This window comes from Epinephelus fuscoguttatus, linkage group LG22 (genome assembly GCF_011397635.1).
Source record: "Epinephelus fuscoguttatus linkage group LG22, E.fuscoguttatus.final_Chr_v1".
Lineage (NCBI taxonomy): Eukaryota > Metazoa > Chordata > Actinopteri > Perciformes > Serranidae > Epinephelus > Epinephelus fuscoguttatus.
In genome coordinates this window covers 27776403-27796469 of record NC_064773.1, presented here as the reverse complement: position 1 = coordinate 27796469, position 20067 = coordinate 27776403, and the positions used below count along the sequence as shown (strand labels likewise).

General features: G+C 41.7%; 2 protein-coding genes across 2 annotated transcripts; both read left to right on the top strand.

The window, feature by feature from the left end:
• Positions 1–57: 57 nt before the first annotated feature.
• Positions 58–12203, top strand: LOC125882953 (NACHT, LRR and PYD domains-containing protein 12-like). Its single transcript, XM_049566960.1, has 11 exons — positions 58–584; positions 687–710; positions 837–2586; positions 2744–2917; positions 3115–3288; positions 5193–5366; positions 7515–7685; positions 8500–8670; positions 8749–8922; positions 9353–9399; positions 10399–12203. Exons 1-11 carry the CDS (start codon positions 314–316, stop codon positions 10944–10946), a joined length of 3678 nt encoding a protein of 1225 aa, XP_049422917.1. The 5' UTR covers positions 58–313; the 3' UTR covers positions 10947–12203.
• A 135-nt stretch (positions 12204–12338) lies between these two features.
• Positions 12339–19779, top strand: LOC125882959 (angiopoietin-related protein 5-like). Its single transcript, XM_049567003.1, has 7 exons — positions 12339–13316; positions 13540–13614; positions 13726–13753; positions 13856–13947; positions 16263–16380; positions 17002–17187; positions 19092–19779. The coding sequence occupies exons 2-7, from the start codon at positions 13546–13548 to the stop codon at positions 19370–19372; spliced, it is 774 nt and encodes a 257-aa protein (XP_049422960.1). The 5' UTR covers positions 12339–13316; positions 13540–13545; the 3' UTR covers positions 19373–19779.
• Positions 19780–20067: the final 288 nt, after the last annotated feature.

Here is a 20067-nt window from a genome sequence, read left to right as displayed (position 1 = left end):
TCTTTTCACAAGCTTACATTCTTTTACTTCACTATTATGCTTTTCATCAGTCTCCCCTATACGTGCATACCACCCACTTGACCGAACTGGCTCAACTTGTTTCAGCATGCATGGGACATAAACAAAGTCTTATGGAAAGCTGATAACAGGGTTGGGAACAAAGCATTTACTGTAAACCTCGGTGAGAAGTGATATCACTCACATGAGTGCAAAGTACATCATCTCAAAACTGAAACTGTTGCTGCATTTGAACATTGCGAGAGGATGGGCATGAAACAACAGGACTGGTTGATCGCATGACCAGAAAACAACTATGGCATGTGTGCCCGTGCTGCTCTTGGACACTTTGGAGGAGCTGGTTGATAAAGACCTGAGGACTCTCCAGTGGTTCCTTTACAGCAATGTTCTCGAAGGATTCCCTCATATTCCAAGGGCTCGGGTCGATGGGGCAGACAGGCCGGGCACTGTGGATCTTTTGGTGCAGACTTATGGCTATAATGGTGCTGTTACAGTCACTGTGGATATATTGATGAGAATGAAACTCAATCTGTGGGCTGAAACACTGAAGAAGAAGTACGAGGAAGGTAAAACATGTATAAAATACAAATTGTGACTCTGTAGTTAGTTTATAAGGAAAAACAGCTTGGCCATGTTACAACGATCTCTTCTCTTTCTGTCCTTATCAGCTCCGAGCAATCAAGAAGGCAAAGGTAAGAACATAAAAACATGCCTACACACACAATCAAGTTATATTTTATTTTCCAGACATACAGACATAAGATTGAACTGTACAAAACTAAAATGGAATGAGGAATTATAATTTATTCTTTGAACAGAAACTGGCCCTAGTGCAATCCAAGAAAAACTGAAACTCACCCTGAGGAAAAAATACCAAAACATTTATGAAGGGAATGCAGATGAAGGAGACAACATCTACCTGAACAAAATCTACACCAAGTTGCATGTGATTGAAGGATCCTGGGGAGGCTTTAGCGAGGAGTATGAGGTCAGACAGCAGAGGTCCAACCATGTGACGACAGAAGAAACGTCCATTAAAGCTAGTGACATTTTCAAACCTAAGCCCAACCAAGAGAAGCAGATCAGAACCGTGCTTACCCAGGGTATACCCGGAGTGGGTAAAACTGTCTGCACACAAAAGTATACCTTGAGCTGGGCGGAAGAGGAGGAAAATCAAGACATCACCTTCCTCTTCCCGCTTCCTTTCCGTGAGCTGAATCCCAACATTGGCGAGAAAGACTACAGTCTGATGCAGCTGCTCCATCAGTTCTTCCCTGAGATGAAACCAATTGAGACTTTGGGAACAGAATTCAAAGTCCTCTTCATCTTCGACGGCCTGGACGAGACTCTACTTCCCCTGAACTTCAAGCACAACAAGGTCTTGAGAGATGAGACCGAGCCGGCCTCGCTAGATGTGCTGATCACCAACCTCATCACAGGAGATTTGCTCGGCAACGCTCTCATCTGGATCACGTCCAGACCTGCGGCAGGTAGCCGGATCCCTCGAAAGCACATCCACCAGTGGACAGAGGTGAAGGGCTTCGCTAATGAACAGAGGGAGGAGTACTTCAAGAAGCGTTTGCGCGATGATAACCTTGCCATCAGAATCATCAACCATGTGAAGTCATCAAAAAGCCTCAACATCATGTGTCAGATACCAGTGTTCTGCTGGATCACAGTCACCGTAATGAAGAAAATGTTGCATGACAATGTGACAGGAGGCATGCCCAACACCCTGACCGAGATGTACGCGTACCTCCTTCTCTGCCAGACAGACCGGATGAAAGAAGGGCACTACCCAATGACAAGTGACAATGTAGTTTTGAAGCTAGCAGAGCTAGCGTTCCGTCAACTGGAGAAAGGCAAACTGATCTTCTACGAGGCTGACTTGAAAGAGTGTGGCATCAATGTCAAAGAGGCAACAGTCTATTCTGGAGTTTGCACAGAGGTCTTTGTGATGGAGGGCAAAAGGAGGGGAGAAGTTTTCAGCTTTGTACATTTAACCATCCAGGAGTTTCTGGCAGCTGTGTACGCCCGTCATTCCTACATGCAAAGAAAGGAAAACGTCCTCCTTGGATACCTGAAAAGAATATCTACAAGATGGTTCCCCAAGTCTGTGTTCAGTTTTCACAAGATTGCCATCGAAAAAGCCTTGGAGAGCCCTGACGGCCGCTGGGACCTCTTCCTCCGCTTTCTCCTTGGACTGTCACTGAAGCCAAACCAGGAGCTCCTGGGTAGAATACTGCCTTTGGAAGCTGAGGGAGAGGAAGATGTGGTGAGAACCATCCAGTTTATCAAGGAGAAGATCAAAGAGGAACCAGAGGCCAAGCTTAACCTCTTCCACTGCCTGAGTGAGCTCAGAGAGGAGTCCTTGGTGCAGGAGATCCAGAGCTTTGTGAGTTCTGGGAGGCTTGAGCCCAAAAAGCTGTCTCCGGTCCAGTGGTCTGCTCTCACTTTTGAACTGATGACATCAGAGGCGACAGAGAAGTTTGACTTGAAGAAGTACATAAGATCAGAAGAAGGGGTAGTGAAGCTGCTGACTGTCATTACTTCCTCCACACATGCTCTGTGAGTTTACCCACAGGATAACAGTGTTCCTCTTGCATGTTGGTTTTAGTTGCTCTATAAACAAACAAATTACATTTCTGTGCAGCTTTTCTCAGACTTTGACCTGAGCACTTTATGTTCCCATTAAGAAAGAAAATGTGTTTGTTTGTTTTTCCAGGCTAAATCGCTGCAACCTCTCTGAGAACTGCTGTGAAATGTTGGCCTCCGCGCTGAGCTCAACTTCCTCTCACCTGACAGGGCTGGACCTGAGTGACAACAACCTGAAGGATTCAGGGGTGAAGCTGCTTGCTGTTGGATTAGGGAGCCCACATTGTAAACTAAGGACTTTAAGGTCTGTAACAATAGTTACAGTCATAAACTTATAATCATAAGTCATAATCCTGCAAACAACCACTTCATGTGGTTAAAAGACCTGTGGTTTAGGTTTACTGCGGTTTGCTGTCATAATTGCTATTGAATTAAATGCAGTCCACTTGCTATTGTTCAATTCAGAATATTAAAAGACCTTTTTATTGCCCCTTTTATTAGATTACACAAGTGTAAACTCGAAGGAGCCTGCTGTGCGGCACTGGCTGTTGCTCTCAGCACAGAGTCTACCCAACTCAGAGAACTGGATCTGAGTACTAATGACTTCCAGGAAGCAGGAGTGAAGGCTCTATGTGTGGGACTGCGCAGCCACCACTGCAAACTAGAAACAATCAGGTTAGACCTTCTTCTTGCTGACAAATTTAAATCACTTGCTTGGACTTGAATTTATTCATGATTAATATTTTTAACCCCTTCATGCATGAATTGTTACTACATTGGTCAAGATTTTTTTCGTAAATGTCTTTATTCCTTTTTAGTCATGAAAAAGAAAAATTAAGTTCATTTCTTTTAAACATATATTATGTAAAACTATAAAAAATATATTTTTAATGCTGTTAAACTAGTCGGTTCAAATATTTTAACACATTTTCCACTCTTCTTCTACTCCTCTCTCAACCCACTGTCACTCCGAAGTTGTCGAAATCCCTCTCTTGGCCTTGTGGCATCAGCCACTGAGGAAAAAAACTGTCCTTTAAGGTTGGCATGATATGTGTGGCTGGTTGCCGTTATAGTTTAACAACACTAGACAATGTCAGGGAGAAACGTGGCAGTACAAGAATGAAAGTTAAGGTGGCGAAACTCCAAGTTGTGAGGGAGGGGTGGTGGGTACGTCCAACAAACACTGACTGTCATCCGGTAGAGCGTGTGTCTGCATCCCGTAAGATTATAAAGCCAAACCCTCTTCTTTTTTCCAAAACACCACCACGTGCTTTTGTTGCCTAAACCCAACAACATGCATTAGTTGTTGAAGGAAAAAAAAAGGTCAAACACTGACTGGACGTGACTTTCACCTGGGAGACTGTTGTTTGTGTCCCGCAAGATTATAAAGCCAAACCCTCTTCTTTTTTCCTCAACCCAACCATGTGTTTTTGTGCCTAAATGTGACCAAGTGTTTTTGTTGTCTTAACCCAACAGCATGCATTAGTTATTGAAGGGAAAAAAAAGAGCCAAACACTGACTGGATGCTATTTTCACCTGGGAGACCGTTGTTCAGTCTCTAACAGTCTCTAACAATCTTACTGTGTTGTTTATAGTAAGCCAAACCCTGTTCTTTTTTCCTAAACCCAATGACGTGCTTTTGTTGCCTAAGCCCAACCATGTGCGTTAGTTATTGAAGGAAAAAAAAATGCATTTGCGTTGTTGTACCAACATAGTGCGTTTATTTTGAAAGAAAAAAAAATAAATAAAAATAAATTTCCTGTGAAACAGAAGTGTATTTTAAAAGAAGACAATGCATGTAACAGGCAGAACTTGACCGTCCCAGATTGTTATTAACCAACGCACCCAGGGTATCTTTCACGTAGACTTGGAAAGTCCATGACCAAACGTCAATATGTGTCAAGGTCAGCGTGAATGTGTTGCATCATTCCTGTACCCCCTCCCTCCCTCATTCAACTTCTTCCTCTTGACTCCACACTTCCCCCCATTGAACTATTTTTTTTAAACTAAAATAACAATAATATTGTCACAATATTGTTTTTGTGATAAAAAATGCCAGTCACATTCTAACAACACACATCAATTAATTTAATGCCAAAAAAGTCACTGCAGATGTAGTATTTTCAAGAACAACAAAGTTGCAGTAGTATTAACTGTAGTTGAGATATAGCCAACATTGCATGGTATCCAGTTTAGTTAAAAGATGATTGTTCATAATTTCCTCCCAACATAAAATCCATACATTGTAATTTTGACAACTGTATTGTTCATTAGACGTTACTTGATATTACCAAATTGTATTTACCTGCAAAGGGTCCCCTATTATATAAGGATTGGCAAGATAATCCTGAGAAGCACAACATTTCTTGCATTCTGTCCACCATCTTGGATTTAAGAGATTTGTGGTGCACTTACAACACTTGGCCAATGGGTGGCAGTGTATGTCATGACGCATTAGGGTCAACTCTAAAGCAACTATAGCATCAAAACCCATGTTTATACAAGAAAATGGCATTCAAATAGTTGTCCATTGTAGTGACCACTGTGCAGAGATAAAAACCCCTGTTGTTTTTTTACAGGTTGAATCAGTGCAAGCTGAAAGAGAATTGCTGTGCAGACTTGGCTACAGTTTTGAAGTCAGATGCATCACACCTGAAAACTCTTGACCTCAGCAACAACCTCCTGAAGGATTCTGGTGTATCGCTTTTTACTGCTGGTCTGAGGAGCCCACACTGTAGACTGGAAACACTAAGGTCAGTGCAAATGAAGATCGTAATTGTTCTTGCTACATTATTGTTACTGTGGCAATCTCATGTATTGTTTTAGTTGTCTGACATAGTATCAATATTGATGCTGCTTTTAAAGCTGCACTAATTCAAATTTTTAAGTTGATAACTGAGAATATTAGTTCAGTATGACTTTTTTTCAGCTAAAAAGCTCTGATGAAACCATTGTACACCTATATGCCCAGTGCCAAATAACATGCAAACTTAATTAGAATTAATATTGGACTTACATTCACTTTGTAGACAGAAACACAGCTCTAAATCAATGCTAATGGTCTATGCTATATGGTTGAATCATAAATGTATAATCATAACTAGATACTAGACCCCAAGATGGACCCTATTCATTCCAGTGGAGCTGCTAGCATGGCGCATTCGTAGCTTCGTAGCTCATAGCTTCTGGATTTCCTTCCGTGGCCCACAGAAAATGCACAGTAGTGTTTCTCCCGCTGGCCCCCCCCCGCAAGTTCCTGATTGGCTGATAGACTTTGGGCTCTAGTTTCGCAGACTGGGCGAGGCGGGGGCACAGCGCACCTGCGCTTCGGCAACTGGGTGTGGCCAGGCGGATTTTGCAAGTTTGGCACACCGTGCGCCTGGCGCAGCTACTCCTCCGTCCCTCCTACCTGCGCAAGTCGGAAAGAGGGAGGAGAGAAGGCGTGGAGTGGGTTTTACACACATCACGCCAATCAAATAAGCCCCTCTCCTCGCCCTTAAATGCGCCGTGCGAAGGCGTAATGAGAGTTTACTCGATTCACCGTGCCAGAAGAGAGCAGCAGCGTCAGACGGCCAAACTTCTCCCATGAGGAACCTGATGTTTTGGTCCGGGAGGTCCAAGCTCACAGTGTCCGAGTATACGGAACTGCGAGCAGACCTCCACGGGCTGATGATGCAGAGGTAGCCTGGGAGGAGGTCACCACAATTGTAAATCAATGTTGCGTTTCTCTCGTGCGCGCATGCTCTCTCTTTCTCTCTCGCAGTCTCACTCTGTTTCTTTTCTTTTGACTTTTCTAAGATGACAGATGCTGAATATATACTCCCTATCTGATGCTGTGGCTGTTTGTGGTTGGCTGAGAGGGGTGTGAACTCATTAGTTTGCAGCAGTGTTAATCAAATCAAGTTGGGTTTCCATTACGCGTGCCAAACGTGCCAAACGGTGCCAGTCCCCTGTGATCTGATATCAGATGTGACGGGACAGTCGATATAGAGATACATTTATGTGCTGTTTGCAGATAGTTTCATTGAATAGTGGTTTTTTGGCTATTTATTGCATCGTTAATGTGCCTGACATTCTGGAAACCTGCCTGTGAGGTTTTGGTGACGAGTGTGCACTGTCCGCCGGTCAGCCAAACTTCCACTACACCGACTGCGCTCTGCCTGCGCTGACAGTAGACCTGGTTTCAGTTGGCGAGCTTTTAGCACACCTTCGGCAAAGCCTTTTGGCATGAAACTGTCACTGCGCCAAGCTGGATCTGTTGACACCTCCCCCTGCTGCGCGGCCACACCCATCTCAGTGCACCTCAGTCTGCCAAACTACCAAACTGAGCGCGCCTCGGGTTGCGCTGCTCGAAACTAGCTCTGCGTGGGGTTTGCCACCCAGTGCCACCCTGTGCTGCGCCGGGAAACTAGAGCCCTTTATGTTGTGATGATGTCAAAGATTTTTTCAACAATTTTCTCAGCTTGAGGAAAGTTTCACATATATCAAACCACTGTGGCTTAAAAATTCAAAATAGAAAGCTTCATAATGCAGTTTGAGGTGTCCTGTCAACAGTTTCACATACATCTCTTTCATAATGGTGGCCTATATGGAAAATGTTTCTGGGCTGTTGGGGATTTTTTCACTGCAATAATGCGAGTGGCCACTGGGAAAAATTGGATGCAAGGCTGAGCTGCAACTACTACAACTGTTTACTAGCATGCCCCCAAGTGGTAAATTTTTTTAAATAAAAATCAATCAAATCTACATAACTTATGTAAATTTTTGTATAATTTTTACCACTAATGTGCCATCATATATGATGTTTGTGGAGTCTTGTTGCGTAAACAAGATGTGTTTGTGATCACTAAGTCACATGTGGTGTGCTGTATCTTTATTTGAAGTTTTCTTCCTCCTGTCAGGCTCAGCTGGTGTGGCCTTACACAGAAATGCTGCGATCACATTGGCTCAGCTCTCAGCTCTGACTCTGCCTCCGTCAAAGAGCTGGACCTGAGTGGAAACAACCTGGGTCCAGACATACAGCAGCTGTGTGCTGGACTGAGAAGTCCACACTGTAAACTGGAGACATTAAGGTCAGGTCACGCAGGTTCAGTGGAAACGACAATACAGTGGCTTATATCAATGTCATGACTCAGTTCTACGTGCACTTTCAATTTGGTTTCAACAGTCCATCACATTTTTATTAAAATATACATAAGATCAGTAAAAATCCAGCAAGATTCAGATCATTTTCAATTTTGTTGGGTACCACCTACCAGAGGGGGGATTAAGTCATAGTTTTGGAGGTCACAAGTAAGTCCCAAGTCAATACTGAGTTTCGAGTGCTAACAAATCATAATGCGCTCCTCACCAAATGTAATGCCATTTCAACAAGAGTAATATTTCTTTAAATATACAAAAATCATAAATCCTTTTTAAATTTTGTGTTTATTTGTAAAGCAATTTACGTATCTTATAAGCTAATCTTAACTAAGCATTAGCTCATTAACTATGCTAATATTAGCCTGGACATACTGTTCTTGTACAACTTCGAATGTTGAACAAAGTTGAAAGTTGTTGCATCTTTAATTTTCCACATGCATGTTTTGCATACTGCAATTTCTTTCTTTCTTGACCACCGTGTAGCCTTTGTCTGTCTTTGGTAGCATTTTTTCTAACCTCTGCTGAGTAACGTAACGTTAGGTCTTGATGGTTCTCCTGCAACTTGATTGGATGCTGTCGGACTGGTTCATACACAGTGGATCATCTGGAAAACTCTGTCGACTTGTTGAAAAGAAATAGCGTTAAAGTTAGTTAAATGGAGAACTCAAGTCTGACTCAAGTCTGAGTCATGTGACTCAAGTCCACACCTCTGCCACCTGAACCAAAACATGTCCTTTCCTGCAGGTTAAATGAGTGCTGTCTCCAGAAATGCAGTGCTGATTTGGCGTCCGTCCTCAGCTCCGACACCTCCCTCCTGAAGGAGCTGGACTTGAGCGGGAACGACCTGCAGGACTCAGAAGTGAATCTGCTCTCTGCTGGACTGGCAACTTCGGACTGTAAACTGGAGGCGTTACGGTGAGCTGGCTTTACATTTAAAGCCACAGGCAAATTATGTGTTTTGGGATAAGAATTCAATACCCTGCTTCCACACAGATTGTCGTTCTGTGGAGTCACAGAGAAAGGCTGCACTTACCTGGCTTCAGCGCTGAGCTCTAACCCTTCTCACCTGAGGCAGCTGGACCTCAGCTACAACTACCTGCAGGACTCTGGCGTGAAGCTGATCTCTGTCCATTTGAACGACCCGCTCTGTAAGCTGGAAAATCTCAGGTAAATCAATCTGTCCCTGCTAATGATTTATTGTGTTAGGTGGTGGCTTATATCTTTCCTGGTAGACCATTTGTTCTGTAGTATCAACAATACAATTGACCAAAAAGCCCAAAAAATAGATTTAAGAAAATTCTTTCAAAGAAATAAAGTGAAAAACATTATCAGACCACATGCTTTGCTAAGATGGGTATTTCTTCGAATAAGCAACATGTCCCGTGGTTCTAAGTTTCGCGCAACAATTAAGTTCCCTTTATAGGGGTTATTATTGCCACTCACTTATCTGGCAATATCTGTTTTTTATTTCATGAGCTGCACACATAATATACATATCACATGTATAATATCTGGTTAGAAAAGCCAGATATAATTTATCATAAAACCTCATTATGTGTCTACTAATATGTGTGTATGTATATCCTCCTGCCCACAGTGTGGATCATAATGCAGAGTGCTACTTGAAATCAACACTGAAAAACTGTAAGTGCTGCATTTTCTATTTATGTAATTTTCATTCTTTTTTAATTTCACCAAACAGCAACAAACTGTGACGTGGGCAGAAGACGACATTCAAAAGCTTTGCAGTTGTTGCAGCGGCAGGCTCAGGATCAGGTTTCACTGTCACAGATATACATCTGGACACTTTGGAAAAAAAAAACAGGTCCATCCTCATTTTTTAAAAAACAAGTTAGTGATTCTGATAAATAGAAACAACACATAAATTCTTCTTGTTACAGCACTGAATCAAGCCTCTAAAATAATCTTTGAATTGACCAAGCAAAGTCTTTTACTTCCAATGTTTAAGTTTTGTTTTAATATTTTTGTTTTCATTTGAATTTAGTTGTAGTTTCAGTAATGTTTTGATTGCACTCACATAAAAATGTGACATATACATGCTGCAGTCTGTCTGGCTTTTCAGTTGTTTTTGGCTTGACATGTTGTAGTGTCATTTGTCCAGCAGATGGCAGAATACAGATTTATTTCCAAGTGACAGTGTGGACTCAGATCTGGTTTGTTTGTTTCTGTCTCTCTGTCCCTTAAATGGCCAACACTTTCTTAAGTGCCTTTCTTTCTTGCTTTCTTTCTTGGAACAAGACAACTCCATATTTTTGCAAAGAGTTCAATGTCTTTAAATGTGACCACAACAAGTACCAACAATTCTTTAGGCAGGTCAGTAGTGGTGAACCACAAAGGTTGAACAACAATCTGTTGATAAGTGGTTGAAGAGTGGGAGGAGATATACTGCATGTAGATGAGCTGAGAGACAGGTGAGAATGAGGAACAGAGCCAGGAACCAGGGAAACAAGAGAGAGAGACCACACGCATGCCAGCATACACAGACAAAACAAAACACAGGGAGAGAAAGGCAAACAGGAACACAGGAACCCTGTGGTCTCCTGCTTGGACCTCATCATTGTTATGAAATAAAAACTGTGATTAAAAAGAACACTGACATAGCCATGTCTGTGATTTATACAGATGCCTGTACACTGACTTTGGACGCAAACACAGCTGCCAGGTCTCTCTTCCTGTACGACGATAGAAAGCAGGTGACCTGGGTCAGGGAGAGACAGCAGTACCCAGATCACCCAGAGAGGTTCGAGAGTGTCTCCCAGGTGCTGTGTCACCAAGGCCTCACCCAACGCCACTACTGGGAAGTGGAGTGGCGAGGACGCTGGGTGGACGTCGCTGTGGCGATGAAGGGGATCCACCGGAGGGCGAGCTCTCACCTCTGTGGGTTTGGCTACACAGAGCAGTCCTGGAGTCTGTACTGCTCTGAGGATCACTACAGTGCTCAGTATGACCACCAGTCTGTGGAAATTTCAGCACCTCCGTCTCGCTCCCACAGGGTGGGAGTGTATCTGGACTGGTCGGGTGGCACTCTGTCCTTCTACAGCGTCTCCTCCTCTGGGACCCTCAGCCACCTTTACACGTTCTACAGCACTTTTACTGAGCCCCTCTACCCTGGGTTCGGGATGGAGGACAATGACTGCTCTGTAACTATTTGTACAGTGGAGAGTTTGTAAGAACTCCTTTCTCGGTCAGCCAGTGCAGAAAGATTTGATGTATTTCAAGCACAGGTTGATGTGGGAACAAGTTCAATTTTAATTTAAAGGTGCAGTATGAAGGATTTATTGGCATCTAGCAGTGAGGTTGCAGATTACAACCAAATGAATATCCCTATGCTCACCCCTCCTTTTCTAAGTTGTTAAGAACCTACAGTGTCCTTCAGGTAATGTAAATATACTAGAGGCCCTCTATGCATGTAGTTTGTCCATTCCAGGCTACTGTAGAAACGTGGGATGCTCTGTGGAAGAAGACCCACTCCCTCACTTATAGAGATGAAGGGCTCTTTCTAAGCTAATAAAAACACGATTCTTGGTTCAAGGCATGGGCAGATTATGAAACAATGGGTCTCTGGGCACAGATATGCAAAAGGCCCCCACCACCTCTCCTACATAGGAACAAGACACACAGATTTTGTGGTGGTGTTGTGTATGTGGTCATTATGCATCCTTTTTTGGGTTTATGTCTTTTTGTGTCTCTTCTAGTTGGTGCATTTTAATTAGACATTTGACATTTTGCAAGTGAAGGCCAGGGGTCCTCCTGACACTATGACACTAAAGCTAGCTTGTGGTATAGCTAGCAGTAGCACATCACTCTGGGTCAGGTTGTCTCAGTACTTTTGGGGCAAATGGTCACGTGTATACATAGAGCAACATTATCTAGCAGCAGCCATGCGGAAGCCAACTTTGCTAGCTGCTAAAGTTGGTAGTTGTTATGAAATGTGTAAACAATATAGCCTACAGCTTCAGACAGTGTAATAATTAATAGTAATTATTATACTGTTGTCAATGATATGTCCACAAAATGGTCAAGATACAAAGGAGAGTGCACAATAGGCCCTTAATTGGAAAAAATAAATATAATGACAAATTGTCTTTTGTAATATACAAACAGAAGGAAGAAAATAAGGAGGAAGAAAAGACAAAGAGAAGCCTGTTAAAATTGTTTGAAATGACAAATTAAAGATAAATAAAAGACCAACAACGACCTGACATCATACTCAGGGCAGTGAGGCAGGCAAAGCTGTAAAGTAAATCTATAATGAGTACTGCCAAAGACTTGAGCTTCAAATACAGAACTCTCATATGATACTGTCAAAAGATGACATGAGCAGAAATTGATCAAATTCTTTTATACGTGTTCTTATTCATTGGAAAAAAAAAACAAAAAAAAACAGTAGCTTAAAATATTAACTGTTCAAGTGTCAGTATAATCTATGTAAGTCTATGAAAAATAGTAATTTTAAAACGTAAAATAAGACATCAAAGTATAACAGTATGCGATTATTTAACTCTACTGACATAGATTTCAAGTGGCCTATATACTACAACAGGATAATCTAATCCTGATATTCAGTAATGCCTTTTAGTTTTGGTTTGCCACCCCAAGTGGCCCAATCTGGCATCCTCGACAAAAAGTTTCTGGGGGTGGACCAAATTTCATGGCAATCCATTCAATAGTCGTCAAGACATTTACCTCAAAACCATAAATGTCAGCCACATGGTACCATTAGTGTAAAAGTACACCTGGAAACCATGAATGTCTGTGCAAAATTTGGTGCCAATATATCAAGCAGGTAAAGAGATATCACTGGATGTGAAAGGTTTGACCTGCTGGTGCCGAAATTTTAGGGGATCACAAGTGGGTCACTGACATTCATTCACTGGGCACTATGAATATTTGTGTAAAATTCCATGGCAGACTATCTAACAATTGTTGAGACATTCCACTATAAAAGTCAACCTCCTGATGAGGTTGGAGTAAGCATCAGTGGTAGGGTTCATCAGCTGGTGATCACAATTCTGAATTTTTTGGTGATCAAAAATTCAATGTAATTCAGGGCAAAAAGTTTGTTATTTCATTAGTCTGTGGATTTCAAAAGAGCTGTCTTCTATCCCACGCTGTTTCACAATGCTTCACAGACATGAGTTAACAGTGAGTACCGGACAAACCAATCCAAGGCTTCAGCAGGTATTTCTTGTTTGAGTCAACCATGGAATGGTGTTTGCTCTGAGAGGTCCAGCCTGATGGGAAAAGTTAGAGATATAAACCCATAAACACTGCCGGGCAGTTTTTTCCACAGCAGAGTTTAAATGTCATAGTTGTGAAAGCTGTGTGACATACTTTGTAGAAATAACAACTCACTTTGGAATTGGGGAAGTTAGATGACTGGGTCTGTTGTTCAGACTTTGCTCCTGCTCAGTCTGCACAACAGGAAGTGACAGCATTTGTCGTAAACGCGAAGGAGGTGTGGTAGTGTATTTGTTGGGAGAAACTGGCACTCCTGTCGTGGAATTTGAGCTTGCATACAAGGTTCATCCAACACACAGGTAAGTGTCAGACAGAATATTATTATTGGCTATTTTAGGAAGTATTATACACTGTAGTCTTGTGAAAGTGAATGAATGCTGAAATGTCTTATTTTACAAACTGCTGGTGGCATTTAACACTTGTTAAAGTAACACTGTCTGTTTAGTTTAAATAAAAGATTACATTTCTTTATAAACTGTTTTTTAAATATATCAAGGCTAACATGTCACCTCTGAAAATCAGGTCAAAATGAAGAGTCTGGTTGGCTTTGGTGTGCTCATTTTGGCATGTCTTTTGAGCTGCACAGTACAGGCTAAGGTAATAAAAACAACAAACTCTGCTCCTTTCTCCAGTGTCTCCCCCTTCTATTGACTTATATGCTTCAGACAATGTAATCTCACTGTTAAACTGTTTCTGTGTTACTGCTAGAAACACCACAATCCACTTTCCTCTCAAGGTACTGTGAATTTTATTATTGCTTACAGGATACTTACACCATATATTCAGACTTAGTGTTGGTCATGTTGGTAATGTGTGTCTCTTGTCATGCTAACCTCAGGAACAGACTGCACACAGATTAAGGCTCTCTCACCACAAGCATCCAGTGGGGTTTATGTAATCCAGCCTCAAAAAGTCAAGACCCCGTTTAAGGTATGATAAAACACCCTAATCTTGAGATGTGATGTACAACAACTCCTGTCTGTTCACTAACCCCACCCTCTTAGTCACTGTTGCTACGCCTGTCTATACTAATAGCGTATCATAAAATGTAGTGCTTATTCTGCTGTGTCATTTGTTTACTGAACAGGTCCAGTGTGTATGATTTAGGTGGATATATTGGCAGAAATAGAATATAATAAAACTAGTCCATACTCATTGGTAGCTTTGTCACCTTCTACCTATGCCAATCCTCAATGCCTTTGTGCAGTTTCACATAGATTGACCACGTCAGTGAGTAGAAAAACATGGGACAGACAGAATGACTGACTGACAGAATGACACACTGACAGTTTCCATGATTATGTACAGCATACCATACCATGACTTAGTCATACCAAAAATTAGAACCCCCCCCCAACATTCGGCCACAGGGGGAGCCACAGCGATCGGTTGCATTTTAGCCATTTTTAAGCATTTTTCTGTTGTTATAGCGCCACCCAGTTGCCATTTAGAGTTAAATTTCTCCAGTCACCTTGAGGCGTCCTGTTCTACATATCTACCAAGTTTAGTAAAAATCGATATGGCAGTTAGGCCTAGATAAGAAATTAGCTCTCTAGCGCCCCCATTTTGTTTAATCGGGTCAATAATGGAGGGGTCCCGTCAGATTATGTGTGGTCATATGCCTACAAAGTTGCGTGGTGATCGGTGAAACCCTTGAGATGTTATACACCTTTATGTGATGAGCCACGCCCTCCGCAATATTCATTGCCTTATAGAAGCTCAGTTTTAGTAAGTTTGCAATTTCAATCGGTTGCTATAGCGCCCCCTTTTGGCCAATTGATGTAATATTGCTTCATTCGCATCCTCCCATGACCCTCTACCACTGTGCCAAATTTCACATGGACTGACCAAGACAGTGAGGACAAAAAAAACCCCAACGTGGAACAGACACACAGACAGACAGAGTTTTCGTCATTATATAGTAAGATGAGCATGTTTTCTTAAGTGTATAATAATCTGAGAATACAAACAGTTGTGCTTTCTACAGAGGGAGCGGGTCTTTGTCTATGTCTCCATAATGTTGCATGGCCATGTTTTACAGTAGCCCAGAGCAGACAAACCAAATACTGACTCTAGATAGGGCCACTCGCATTTTCACATCTACCACCGTAGTAAGAAGCCCCTCCATGATGATTTTTTTTATACGAAACTGCTTTATTCAGTGTTTTTACCAGTTTAAATCACTGGATACATTTGTTTTGGAGAGGGAGAGAGAACATCTGGATCTTAAGATATCAAAGAAAAAAGTGAGCACACATTAGTAGGTGCTAGGTTACAAAGACTGTTTTGTAACATGAAATTGCTTTATTTGGTGTTTTAACCAGCGGTGGACAGTAACAAAGTAAAGTAATCCAAGTACTGCATTTAAGTACAGTACTTAAATACAGTCCAGGAATCTCCAGCTTAACATAGTTGAGGGGTTTGTGTGTACCTGTGATCCTGGGAGCTGTGTTGTATGGGGCTAATAGCCCGTGGTAAGGCCTCCCAAGGCAAAGTGGTCCCAGGAGAGGGGCCAGACTAAGAGCAATTCAAGAAGACCTTGATGACCCAGCTAATTTGGATACCGAGTACCTCGCCCGGTATGTGGACACTGGGCCCCCCCTTGGAGCCAGACCTAGGGTGGAGCTAGCCAGCGAGTGTCCAGCTTGAGCAAGTAGAAGCTGCTCACCACCTACAGAGGCAGATATCAGGGTTGGGTGCATTGTGTGCTGGGCGTCAGGCAGGAGTAGGGCCCCGGGCATGCTGATCCCTGGCATAACAGTTTGGCTCTGGGGAAGTGGAACATCATCTTTCTGGGAAGGAGTGAGTGAGTCAGTATCAACTACACATAGCTGGGCTCACCTCTACACGCAGCTCTGATTCTGGAACCAAATTCCAGGAGAGGGGCTGGACTCTCACCTTTTCCAGAGGTGACACTGATTTGTAGCGTGAAACTGCTTTATTCAGTGTTTTTACCAGTTTTAATCACCTGTTTGGAGACCTCTGTGGATAATTCAGCTCCCAGTGAAAACCAACCTGCAATCCTCACCGCTAGATACATTAAATCCCGCTAAATCTTACATACTGGACCTTTATCAGTGCTCTGACAGATTTTGTGAAGAAAAGAAATACAGCATGCATCTCATTTGTTTATCCAACACATAATGTCAACTTTTCCAAGCCCTTGGAGAACATGTCTCAGTCTTTAGATATTATCTGAAAAGCCTGGCACCTGGCTTTCCTGACATAATGTGTTTACTGCTTAGGTGTACTGTGAGATGCGCCCCGATGGAGGCTGGACGGTGTTTCAGAGGCGCAGCAAAGGGGTGGTGTCCTTCAACAGGAAATGGGCAGCATATAAAAACGGTTTTGGAAACCTGACACGTAAGTTAAGGGTTTAAAACTGGTTTTGTTTATTGAGGGTGTGAGGTGTAATCTAACGCCTTATGTAACACTGAAAAAAATATCCTGGACAGGTCTTTCTTACATAGAACAAAAAACCATACAGAGTATATAGTGTAACGATTACAGACACAGAACAGGCAGCATCTATCACAATCAGGGTAAGTAAGAGCAGGCCAGGTGACAGGGCTGTCAGAAAAGGGGTAATCAGAGGACAGGTAGGTGTGACATTTGTGACAGTTGGTGAAGTGGAAAACATGGCAGACTAATGAATGCACACTGAATGAATGAGAGAGGACTTGTGACACACAGAGGATTAGGGGTTCAACTGAATTAAATAAAGACATAATTTTTCCTTGATACTGGCAGGAGGAAAGACTCTCCTGTTATATGCTCTTCTGCATAATCTTTGAATCGTAGGCTGACACAGTCCAGCTCTAAAACTAAACTAAACTGCAAGATTGAACGTTCAGCTGTGCCTGAATTCTTTCCTGACTAACCTATAGGCGACCTATAACCCTTCATCCTGCAGCAACAACTCAAAGCAAAGATGTATCATAAAGAAACATTTATCCTTTCCTTATGTTATGCTGATTCTCTCAGGTGACCACTGGCTTGGTCTGCAAAAGGTTTTCTCTCTGACCAAGAACAAACACAAGAAGTGGACCATGAGAGTCGACCTATGGGACCACGAAGATGACACTGCTTTTGCTGAGTACGCACACTTCAAATTGGGCGGTGCAAAAGCAGCTTTCAGACTGCATGTGGGGAAATACAGTGGAACCGCAGGTATCGTGAGCTGCTTTTTAGCTTCTCTCACTGTCCCTCTTTTCTCTTTGCTGCTTATGCACAGATGCTATTCCATGTATTTCACTTTCATCTGCACTCCCAGCTGCGCACCAACGTTGTAAGATGTTACTATGTAGTTAAATTTAGGCTGTGATGTTGAGTGACCAAAGTTCAATGTCAATGCCAACGTCGATTTGACGTAAAATACTGACGACAGATGATGGTGATATTTTGTTGAATTGAAGTTCTTCCAACACCTTACAAACATCATCTTGACCAAGAATAACATATTTCTGCCGTCTGAGCACAATAGTAGCCTGCAGTTGGAAAGGCTTGTATACAATGGACGTATGAGATTCAATGTATGTTGCATTACATCTGAGTGTCACCTGTACACCCCCACATTTTGTTAAGCAATGTTTCTCTTTTCTGATTTTACCTTGTTGAACGTGTGTTACATCTAAATGAGAAAAAAAAAACATTTTTATGATGTCATATTAACGTCTGGTGCCAGCTTGACTGGTTGGAATAATCTTTTTGCCACTGTTATTTGTACGTTATCATTTTAATGCTTGGAAATGAAAGCTGCTCAGTGCAGAAATTTCTAACAGAACAACAACGTTATTGTGAAGTCACAATAAGTCAAGTTATTGTGTCAGCACAAGAAAAGAAAAGGAGGTTTTATTATTTATTGTTGTTACCTTTGAAACTACTTGTCCTGGGGTCCACATTAAAAGGTGGCTTGTTGCTTGTATCAGACACTAATAGTGGCCTAATATCGTTAGTCCTTACAGTTATGACATTTTCAACTTGTTGAAGATCATTGCTCCACCACTTGCACTGAAAGTGATTTCCCCTTTGAATTTCACTCCTGTCATCACCATCTGCTGTCAGCACAAACTCTGTCTAAGCTGTTTTCTGTGATACAGCAGCGCCCTCTTCCGGTTTTGTGGTGTAAAGCAGTCCAGCAGCTTCTAAACCAGCCTTGGTGCAGAAGTGTAGAGCAGCTATGGGCTGGCAGTCTTCTCAGGAATGATCTCAATTATAATGTGTCAAGATCGGAGCTGAAACTAATGATTATTTTCACTGTTGATTATTCTGTTGATTATTTTCTTGATTAATTGATTAGTTGTTTGTTCCATAAAATGTCAGAAAATGGTGAAAAGATGACGCCGTTAAATGTCTTGTTTTATCTACAACCCAAAGATATTCAGTTCACTGTTAAAGAGGAGTAAATAAACTGGAAAGTATTCACATCTACGAAGCTAAAATCTGAGAAGTTTGACTTATTTTTCTCTAAAAAAAATACTCAAACTGATTAATCGATGAGCAAATTAGTTGGCGATTACTCTAATAGTTAACGATTCATCGTTGCAGCTCTGGTATAGATTAATGATGTGTTGATCTACACATAAAATGCTACACGTGGGAGATTTGATGTGAGACAGTACTTTTAAAGATGAAACAACACTTTTTCCTCTTATTAATGAAAAGTTTAATTCATAAGTAATGAAATACACCTTAATGTATTGCACTCAGGGGTTTTACTTCTACAGTGTTACTTGGTCAGGCATGACCAGTAGCTTATGGTGGCTAAGGTTAGCTAATGTTGGCAAACTTAAGCCAGATATAGCTGTATAAGTGACATTACTGAATAGGCTCACTGGCTTTATGAGTATATACTATACTATATATAGTTGTGCTGCAGTGACACTACATATTAGCATACAAAAGATACACATTTTAATGTTTTTAGGACAAATGTAACACAAAGAGAATGTTTAAAAATGCAGGGAAATTCAAGGTGCCATCATCTGCAACTTCTGGTCACTGTGCCCAATGTTCAGCAAAACTCTAAATTCTAAACTCAATTATTCCTTAATTTGTTCCATCTTTGCCCAAAGGTGACGCCATGCATAGCCAGAACCGCTACGGCTTCAGCACCTCCGACCGTGACAATGACGGCTGCTCCCCATGCATCTTTGGTGACATTGCTCTCATGGAATGTACTCAGTCAGACGGTGGTGGCTGGTGGTACAGCCGCTGCGGATCCGCCAGTCTGAATGGCGACTGGCATCCTGCTGGTGACCATATCGGCTGGGCGTCAGGCCTCCACTGGGAAACCTGGAAAACTCATGCGCCATACTCCCTGAGGGCCACCAGAATGATGATCAAGTCTGTGTGAGAGGACCCATCTCACATGTAACTTCATATTGGCTTTTCTTGTAGCATGTAAGAGTGGTGTTACATTTTATCACATATTTATATAAAAATAAAATCAGTTTTGTTTTTTTAGATACTGGTTGTGTTGTTTATTTCACACTTACAAGGGTTGATTTTTCTTTATACTGTAATAACTTCTTTATGTAACACCTCAGAAAGAGTAGCTGAGAGGCCAGGCCATCATTGAGGTATTCCTTTAAAGAATGTAAAAAAAACCAAAAGAATGTTGGATGCCCATAACTGGCTTTAGAGGCATCTCTAAAGTCTTATATTCTTACAATTGGTTGTTACATAAAACAAGCAGACATCTAAAGGCTGAACAAACATATGTTTTTGAAGTGCATATTCATTAAACAGTTTTGTTTGCAACCCTCGTTTGTCCAATGGTTTTTATTCCTGTTAAAAAAAAAAAAACCTTCACCATGTGATTGACAGTGGGCACACATCACATATATCATATCCACACTAATATTGTATGAGAACTTTTATAAAAATTAATCTCCATTTCATATTATTATTCCAGTTTTCTTTTATACATAGGTTTTGTTTATGCAGTATACAATATATTGTACCCAAGTATTTTTACTTTGAAGAACGTTCACTTACGTAAAATTAAAAGTACTTAAATAAAATTAGGGGGCATACAATGACTACAAA

What these genes read in the sequence shown, in the direction of transcription:
- LOC125882953 (XM_049566960.1), top strand. Translation starts at nt 314, where the DNA reads ATGGCATGTGTGCCCGTGCTGCTCTTGGACACTTTGGAGGAGCTGGTT. An exon ending in TGTAAACTGGAGGCGTTACG is followed by an intron (nt 8,671 to 8,748) that starts GTGAGCTGGCTT and finishes GCTTCCACACAG; the next exon opens with ATTGTCGTTCTGTGGAGTCA. An exon ending in TGTAAGCTGGAAAATCTCAG is followed by an intron (nt 8,923 to 9,352) that starts GTAAATCAATCT and finishes TCCTGCCCACAG; the next exon opens with TGTGGATCATAATGCAGAGT.
- LOC125882959 (XM_049567003.1), top strand. Translation starts at nt 13,546, where the DNA reads ATGAAGAGTCTGGTTGGCTTTGGTGTGCTCATTTTGGCATGTCTTTTG. An exon ending in AAGTCAAGACCCCGTTTAAG is followed by an intron (nt 13,948 to 16,262) that starts GTATGATAAAAC and finishes TTTACTGCTTAG; the next exon opens with GTGTACTGTGAGATGCGCCC. An exon ending in CGGTTTTGGAAACCTGACAC is followed by an intron (nt 16,381 to 17,001) that starts GTAAGTTAAGGG and finishes TGATTCTCTCAG; the next exon opens with GTGACCACTGGCTTGGTCTG.